The sequence below is a fragment of the Engraulis encrasicolus genome, chromosome 22, assembly GCF_034702125.1.
Source record: "Engraulis encrasicolus isolate BLACKSEA-1 chromosome 22, IST_EnEncr_1.0, whole genome shotgun sequence".
In the NCBI taxonomy this organism is placed as follows: Eukaryota; Metazoa; Chordata; class Actinopteri; order Clupeiformes; family Engraulidae; genus Engraulis; species Engraulis encrasicolus.
Window position 1 is genome coordinate 38,037,192 of NC_085878.1, and position 9,715 is coordinate 38,046,906.

Genomic DNA, 9,715 nt, shown 5'->3' on the forward strand with positions numbered 1-9,715 from the left:
CCCCGGAAGTAAGTCTCTCTGTGTGTGTGTGTGTGTGTGTGTGTGTGTGTGTGTGTGTGTGTGTGTGTGTGTGTGTGTGTGTGTGTGAGAGAGAGAGAGAGAGAGAGAGAGAGAGAGAGAGAGAGAGAGAGAGAGAGAGAGGAGAGAGAGAGAGAGAGAGAGTTTTAGTGTGTGTGTGTGTGTGTGTGTGTGTGTGTGTGTGTGTGTGTGTGTGTGTGTGTGTGTGTGTGTGTGTGTGTGTGTGTGTGCACTCCAGCTTTGTGCTGTGTGTGTGTGTGTGTGTGCGTGCGTGCGTGCGTGCGTGCGTGCGTGCGTGCGTGCGTGCGTGCGTGCGTGCGTGCGTGCATGTGTGTGGCCGTCGAGCATGTGTGTGTGTGTAGCTAGGCCGTGGATTTGTGGGTGATGAATGATTATTTCAGGCTGCCCGCTTCTTCTTTTGGGTGTGTCAGCTTTTGGAAAGCTGCTGTCCATTAGCTCCGTAATTGAAGGCAATTGCATTGCCACTCTCTTCATCTATGGCTGGCCCTCCCGATTTGGCTCAAATCTGACTTCCCCCATTTCACATAATCACTCGGAGCGAGCGTTTTAGCATTTTGGAGGGTGGCTAACGCATTACCGCCGTGACACATTCAGATAGGGACGGACGCGTAATGGAGGGGGGTTTCTGGGAATAGACTAACTGAGTAGGCTAACGGCCTGGACTGGGCTGATGCGTCCCAGATAGGCCCCTTGTTATGAAAATGTTTGTTTATGGAGAAGTTATAATGCACATAATGCTTCAGCTGTTTAAAAAAGTGAAGTGTCTCCATTTCACTACTGGGATATCTATCCAAACAGCCATTTCCCCCCATCCGTCCTTGTTAACTAGAAGTACTTTACTGGAAAAAAAATCTGCAGTCTAAACCTCGTAGTCCCCTTCATACGACACCCTGAGCATATAAAAAGGAGAAAATGGAAGAGAGCAGGATATAAAGATAGACATAGATAGCGAGATTGGACAGAGTGAGAGAAACAGACAGCTAGCGTCAGAGAGAGAGCTTGAGTCTGAAAATATAGTCCCTCTTGAGGGAAATAGACATATTTGTTAATACAGTCTCATTTCCCTCTCCTGTGCAATTAAACAGATATGACTTTTTTTTTCTTTTTGCAGCGCTCTTTCCTCTCCTCTCTGAGTTGTGTGGTGCGTGTCAGGATCATGAGTCGTGGGAGTGCTGTGAAGACTCTGCACTTTAAAGCTCCTCTCTTCTTGAAAGCTACTCCTAACAGATGGACAATGTTGCAATTATAACATCAGCAGTATTCACGTCTCGCCGCAGTCACAGAAAGGGCCGCTGACAACTTTGGCGGCGGGGCCAAGTGCAAGTCATCTAAAAGCACCCCCCCCACACACACACACACACACTCCCATCCACCCAATACATAAATCCCCCCCCCCCTTCACCCAATACATGAAGCCCCCCCCATCCATGCAATACATAACGCGCCCCCCCCCATCCACCCAATACATAACGCCCTCGTGCAGGGCTGCTGACAGCTTTGTCCGGGTCTGGGACAAAATAGTAGGAAAGGGCCTTCCCATCAATACACGCAATGTAATGAAGAACTGATTATGGGCCCCACCTTTACCTGGGCCTGGGACAACAGACCCCTTTGTCCCCCCTCTATCGGCTCCACAGCCCCCTTGTGTGTGTTTCCTGCTCAAAGACTTGAGAAATCACTGGGCTTGTGGGAGCATTTTTCAGTCAGCAGCAGCAGCAGCAGCAGCAGAATTGATGTTGTCTCAAGATGGTGTCATAAGAAACGTGAAGGTCTTTCACAGCGCTGATGATGTGGTCTTATTGCTGAACAGCTGTCGACGAGAACCCCGCCCGGTTATTTGATGACATGGCATCGATAGTTGGGTGATTTGGATATCTCTCCCTCTCTACCATCTTTGCCAATTGCATATAAAACTACCTCTCACTGGATGTTGACATTTACTGGAACTAGACCTTGCAATGAATGCATTGTAATTAACTGTTCTGAGTACTACTTTTCATAATAACTGTGAGTCATCCATCTTGGGCAACAACATACAAAACTACCTCTTATAATGTCAAGCAGGTGTCTAAGAGCTTTCTTCATTATAACTTACAAGCCTATGTTTCTGATTAGCTGTTGACCTCAGTTGAACCAAGTGGGTTGGGGAAGGGGAGGGGTAGGAGGTCACTGAGCCACAGAGAGGCGGCAGCATGGGGATGCTGGAATGGCCTTTCAAAACAGCACGTAATCCACTGCCAGGGCTGGACTGGGGGAGAACTAGGGCCCAGGCACCTCTGCCTTAAAGGGGCCCCTCATAATTAGCGATGCAGAACTGACTCAATGGTGGCCCCCGCACCCTCGTGGGCCCCTAATTCAGAATTTTAAAAAGAAATTTAAAAAGAAATTTCTGAAAATTGGGGCCCACGAGGGTGCGGGGCCCACCTGGAAATGCCCGCTATGCCAGATGGCCAGTCCCGCCCTGTCCACTGCAGATGCATGATGCACCATGAGCTCAGCAGCTAGCCTGTGGTGATGTTATCTGAACTGTAGCTGCCCAGCCAGACAGTGAAAACATCAGAGTAGGGGGTAGCAGAGACGAGCAGAATAGATTAAAGGGGTATGCCACTATTTTGATCAATTGATCCATGTAGCATTGTAGCATGCTACACGGATCCATTGACTTTCACTAGCTTAGCGACATGCTCCCTCTTTTAACTTCTCTTAAAGCAAGACAACGGCTTACATGAAAAATAAGACACTTCACCACCTTTATAAACCCTGGCCAATGATTTTAACTGTATTAAGCCCCAAAATAGTGGCATACCCCTTTAACCTCTTACCGCAGAGCCCATTATGTCCTATTTTGGAGAGGTTTTTGAGACCATGACTTTAGGATGCTACAGCTTTTGAATAACATTATCCACATTGAACTTTGAGGGTTTATTTTGAAGCAGATACTTGGGAGAAGACATCCAGCCAACTCCAGCTTTTTATGAACATCACTAAATCTACATTTCAGATCATTATATATAAAAAAAAACATCCGAAAATATGAAAATCGCCTAATTTTTGTTTAGTTTTCAGTGTGTACCTGGATGGTTATTTGAGATGCAGAGTCAAATAGTACATTTCCTCAATGCACATGTTGGCAGCAAGTAAAATCCAGAATTTGAAGTAGATCTGTAAAGTTACAGAGGAGTTACATAGCAAATACCACAGGTACTAATGGGCGTCTCCAAAAATATATATAAGTTATCCATATGTCCTATTTTGGAGAGGTTTTCAGACCATGACTTTAGGATGCAATAGCTTTTGTTTTACATGGTCCACATTGACCATTGAGGGTTTATTTTGAAGCAGACACTTGGGAGAACACATCCAGCCAACTCCAGCTTTTTATTAACTTCATTAAATCTACATTTCAGATCATTACATACTACAAAAAACATCCGAAAATGTGAAAATCGCCTGTTTTTTTGTTTGTTTTCAGTGTGTACATTGATGGTTATTTGGTATGCACAGTGAAATACTACATTTCCTCTATGTCCATGTTGTGAGCAAGTGGGATCCAGAATTTGAAGTAGATATGTGAAATTACAGAGGACTTACATAGCCATTTCCACAGGTACTAATAGGCGTCTCCAAAAAACATATAAGCTATCCATATGTCCTATTTTGGAGAGGTGTTTAGACCATGAGTTTAGGATTTAATAGCTTTTGTTTTACATGCTCCACATTGACAATTGAGAGTTTAAATTGAAGCAGACACATGGGGCAAGACATCCAACCAACTCCAGCTTTTTATTAACTTCATTAAATCTACATTTCAGATCATTATATACAACAAAAATGTGAAAATCACCTTTTTTTTAGATTTCAGATTACAGTAAAACACCACAGTTCCTCATTGCACATGTTTTCAGCATGTAAAATCCAACACTTGAAGGGCTTTCACTTTCACTTTCAGATTATTAAAATGACATAGATGGTACATAACAATGTCCACAGTACTAATAGGCATCAAAGCACAACAATATTACAATTGGGTTTTTGTACCATTATTTCAAATAAACCAATAGTAGGACCTATCATCCCTCATAAACCTGCTTCAGTCTTTGAGGAGGAGTATAAACATATTATAAAACAGTCCATACCAGAGCCCCGTTAGCCAGAACGATTGCAAAATTGAAACAAGCAATGTGCTGTTACCACCTCCTACGACGTATAGCCATTCGAGCTGTCAGCCAAGACAAACAGCTTGAACCCCCACTTTGTTGGCTTGTCCTTGCTGTACATCTTCATCCCGATCCGGGACTTGGTGCCTACCATCCTCTCATCCACTGAGAGGTTCTGGAGCGGGTGGAAGTAAGCCCTGCACGCCGTCAGGAGGTCATCATGCAGCGGCCTGAGGCGGCAGAGGCCATCGTGCCCAGGCTGGCCCTTCAGCTGATCATTTGCTGCATCAACAGCCGGGTCACTCATGTGAAGGGTTGAGAAGATTACCTCGTATCTGTACCCTGGCATGACGGATGCAGGGAAGGGAAAACTGTGAAGGCGGTCCTTCCTCCATCCGTCCCGCATCTCTGGCAACTTCATCAATCCCTTGTAGATGACCAATCCGATGAAGCGGTACATCTCCTCCGGCTCTATGTCGACCCACTTCCTCTTTCGTCCTTGTGCAGCCCTTTTTGCAGCATGGAGATTGGTATGCCTGCACAGGGTCCTAACCACGTCCTTGCTGAAAAACAATAAGAACAGGTCAAGCGGCCGGTAGTCTACCTGAGGGTCCAGCTGTGGTCCTGGAGGGCGCCTGGGTCGAAATGGCAACGGTGGAGGCTCCACGTCTTCACTCGTTGCATCACGCCAGAAGTCGGAGTCCTGCGGCGGTGGACCCAGGGATGCACGCTTCGCAGGACGGCTTGGCGTTGAGGCAGGGGCTTGTGAGGTGCGTTTACCACTCGTAGCACCACGGCTTGGTGGAGGAGGGCATGGAGTTGGAGCAGAGGCTTTTGAGGGGCGCTTACCACGACTAACTGGAGGAGGGCATGGAGTTGGAGCAGGGTGGAGATCACGGCGCCTGCCACTCATGCGCACACTGCTGGCAGCTGGAGGAGTTGGAGAGGCAGCTGGAGGAGTTGGAGAGGCAGCTGGAGGAGTTGGAGAGGCAGCTGGGTGTGGGGCAGTTGAAGTCCCTTCCAAAGGGTCATCAGATGTGTTCCCATCATCCGAGTCAGATGTCTCCTCACTGTATGAACAAGAGGATACACAACATTAATTATACTTTTATTTAGATGTAACAGTTTTTTTTTAATTACATTTTCATTTACATTACATTTTCAAAAAATTACATTTCATTTACCACTACATTACAGTGTATCCTGCAGTGAAACAAAGACAGACTGAAGAATAAATCATGGCTATATATTGACAGTATGAATTGCCATAACATATTGTAGTAAAGCAGGCTGCAGGACATGGGAGTGCACTGACAATGAATGTGACAGTTCATGCTTTTTTTTTTTCTTTTTTTTTTGCCTCACTGCTAATTGCATGTCAGCTGAATAAGTTGCCATTATCCATTTAGTTTGGCTACACCAACAAAATGCAAGTTATAGTATATTTATCATTACATTACAGTTAATCATATAGTTGCAGACATAAGCACTTTAGAATAAACTTACAAAGTAATGATAAACAGCATTGCCATTCAATACTGTAAATGGTAAAAGACATGGGAAACACTGACAGTGAACGCATTTTTCTTTCTGACTGCATGATTTGTGTATGTATTCATGTATGGAATCAATTAAATGTAATAAAATGTATTCTCACTATACTGCTGTCTAATATTCCTGTCAGTGTTTATATCTGGTGCGTTTGCAGCGTCTGTACTGCTGGCACAATTACCACATGGGGACAATAAAGTTCTAAACTTTCATTCAGCAGCAGAATTATCACTTTCATTATGCAGTGACACAATTATGCCTTCCACGATACAGTGACAAAATGATCACTTACAAATCGAGGACGACATCTATGCCATCCTCAAACGCCTGAAGCGCTGAGTCGGTGCTGTCAGCTTCGGACACCGCATCATCCTCTGTCTCATTCCCGCCGTCATCAAAAAGTTGAGCGTGGATTTCGGCCAAAGTATAGCGCTTCCTACCGCGTCCATCCATGATGTCTTCACAACACTCGACTCACAGAAAGCACAGACGACTCACACTCACAGGCAACACACACTTTTAGGGAGTACAAACCCGAAATTGCTGACGAGAAATGCTGCTCTACGATGCGTAAAGCAAGCAGAGTAGGCGGCAACTCCAATGTTGTTGTGACAACCAAAACCATGCGGCAGATACGCATGCCGTCAAAAACGTGAGGGATTCACCAATCGGGATGAATGACCAACCTACATTGTCAGAAGAAAGCATACTATTGGCTGGATTAGATGTCACTCAAGTTTGGGTGAGCGTTTGTGACCTCTCAGCCTATCTTGTCAACTACCAAAATAAAGGTTCACTACGAGACGCGTACAAGAATGCTGTGCTTAGGTGAAACAGACGTCTGCCTCTCCGTACACGTTGCTCCACGCCAAAAAATAGCTCTGGAATATTACAGGGGACATCGTCAGCTTTTGATTCATGTGTAACAATAGATGACAACTTGAAGAAATGTGGTGAAAACATGTCAGAGAAGATGATGCAGCAAAGTGGATGTACACAAGGCACCATTCTTAGCGTCACATCGATCAAGCAAATAAACATCGTTTTGGACTATGGAAGCATACTGGATGGCTTATTGGCACAGTTTGAAGGTTGGTGACTTTATTTGTACCGTTTGTGTGTGGTAAAAATACATTTAAATGTGTCAACAGAGATCGTTTTTAACACTTAGCAACTTCCTATTCAAATGACTGGGAAATGCTAAGCTAGGTTCTTGCTAACAACTAAAGCCTGTTCTTGCTAACAACTGCATCAAAGTTGCCCAAATTTGATGGGCACCGAGTTGAAACTATACTAATAACGGGTAGTTGGTCAGTTTGGCTGGAAATTGGTCATAATAGAATATAACAACATGCGTCCTGTTGCAACTTGGTTTTTTTAAAACTGGGACCGTCGACGGGCCCGGAAGTGGGCGTGACAGGTTAAGAGGTTAAGAGAGAGGACAGTGAGGAAGAGCGGTGCAGAGGAGAGGAACGTAGAGCAAAGAGTCATTCCCTTGTCCATGGTTGTGTGAGCCTCATCCCTGCACCTTCGGTTTGGTTTCACTAGAAAAGAAAACAATCTTCAACCGCATGCTTGTCTTGCAGCATGAAACACATGGCCGAGTTAAGTATTTGTACATGCAGAGTGATCTCTTTAGCCAGCACAGCAACATTTTTTTCTAACCCCATAGCTGAGAGGAGGGTTGTGCCAGAGATTCTTTAAGTATATAGAGATATGCCAACATAATAGGTTGCTATGGGCTCCTAACGTGACCAGGTTCCGGTCTGCCTAAAGGGGCGTGTCATAATGCTCCTAGAATGAATAGAACAGTCCTTAAGTTTGCCTAGGTCTGCCTGAGGGAGGATTCCCCCCCCCCCTCCCCCTTGCAATAATAGAACCCGGAAACAGTGGGCCAATGGAACCTCTCTCTCTCTACTCTCTCTGGTTGTGCTGCTTCGTGTTGTGGACATGACAGTCAGAGTCAGGGCCACTGACAACTTTTGCTGGGCCCAGGACAAAGTCATCTGAAAGGGCCCACTACCCAGTACATACAATGTCATGGGCACCCAATTCTGGGCCCCCGATGTCCCTGGGCCCGGGACAACATACCCCTTTGTCCCCCTCTGTCGGCAGGCCTGGTCAGAGTACACAACACAGTCACACTATCACAGTCCCCCTTTCCACTCCATTTTGCAATCTTCTAATTATTGTAGCTTTACATTTTGCTAGGAAAGATGTATATGTCAATGTCCTATCACTGGATTACCTCAACTGTGCTCCACTGAGCACAACATTCTAATGCCACATATGTAATTCAGTTAGTAGAGTTCATTTTGTTTTTTTCTTATTATGGTGTATATCAGTGCTCATTAATTATGGAAAAAAAACATTTCAACTAGTTGAAAGATAACCTGCAAATCAGCCTGATCTCCAAAAATTCTGTGCTCCTGGACACGGATGTTAAGGACACGAAATCCGTGTCCAGGAGCACGGATTTTGCTAAAATTCCGTGCTCCTGGACACGGAATTGTTTTCTGTGCTCAAGAACACGGAATTGTTTTCCGTGATGGGCACACGGAAGTGCTTTCTAAAGGCTATTACCACAACACTGTGTTAACTCTATCATTAGAAAATACATACCAAATGCTAATGCTATAGTTATTTAAGTTGTGCCCTGACCAAAACATTCCCTAACCTTAACCTGTCATTAAAGACATATTTTTGAGAAATACCTTTTCCAGTTGGTTGCTAGGCTATCAAATTCATATAATGAATGGAAGAAAAATAGCTGTGCCCAGACCAAAACAATCCCTAACCCTAACCTGTCAGTAAGAAATGTTTTTTTGAGAAAAAATATTTGAAATTAGAAAAATCCTGAGAAAACACAAGACTGTGGAAACAGAGTTGTGGGAGTATAGAGAGAGCACTTCTGTGTGTCCATCACGGAAAATAATTCCGTGTTCAGGAGCACGGAATTTTGGCAAAATCCGTGCTCCTGGACACAGATTTTGTGTCCTTAACATCCGTGTCCAGGAGCACTGATTTTTTGGAGATCATGTTGTGCAAATGTACAAAGGTGTTCCTGTGTCTTGTGGACTTCTAATCCCAACATCACCAATGGTGCCCCCCCTCCCCCTTGCAATAATAGAACCTGAAAACAACGGGCCAATGGAACCTCTCTCTCTCTACTCTCTATGATACCACCATACCCCCAGTGCTAACCTTGTCTGCCTGTTGGCCACTGGGTTAGACATCAAGTCAGTTTTGTTTTGTGCTCTGTGTGCTGTCACAATAAAAAATTGACTTTTGGTCATGTCCAGGGTGCGATTTGTAGGAGGGGATGCGGGGGATTGTCCCCCCTTCTGGTATTGATAGTCCCACTTTTCCTACATGCTTTTAATAGTGGCTGTATGTAACTCCATTGATAATGCTTAAAATCTGACACATATCCCCCCTTCTGGTTCAACAAATCGCACCCTGGTCATGTCTATGACCCTGAAAGAGCCCTGTTATTGGTTCTTTTAAAAATATACTGTACAGTCTGATCAGCTAGTGATAGAGCGACAGGAAACGGAAAAAGGGGGGGATAGAGAAGGGAAATGAACAGAAAATCATCTTGGGTTGGATTCACAACAGGGGCTCTGGGTGTATGGCATAGCCAGTTATCTGACAGTTATCTGAGTCACTGTGCCCCTCTCCCAACTTAACAGTTTATTTGCAATAGCCGTGGGAACTTGCTCCTGTCTAAAATAAGGTTTTCCTCCATTACACTTCAATCGGCTTGCCAAGCGATGGATGCACCATCACACCTATTTGCGTCAAGCGCCGCTCTCAATCACTTCCCACACTGATCACATGGCATGCTGTGAACATGTTCCCTAAGCAGACCCTCAGGGACTAAGGCCCTTTGCTCCCCAATTTTCCATTGCAAAACTTTTTGAAGCTACATACTGTAACATGCCTTTGAATTATTGCGGTTAATAAAG

General features: G+C 44.8%; 1 protein-coding gene across 1 annotated transcript; it reads right to left on the reverse strand.

The window, feature by feature from the left end:
* Positions 1-3,715: 3,715 nt before the first annotated feature.
* Positions 3,716-7,155, reverse strand: LOC134439164 (proline-rich protein 12-like). The gene is made up of 2 exons (XM_063189032.1): positions 6,040-7,155; positions 3,716-5,266 (listed from the first exon to the last, which is right to left on the reverse strand). The coding sequence occupies exons 1-2, from the start codon at positions 6,198-6,200 to the stop codon at positions 4,237-4,239; spliced, it is 1,191 nt and encodes a 396-aa protein (XP_063045102.1). The 5' UTR covers positions 6,201-7,155; the 3' UTR covers positions 3,716-4,236.
* Positions 7,156-9,715: the final 2,560 nt, after the last annotated feature.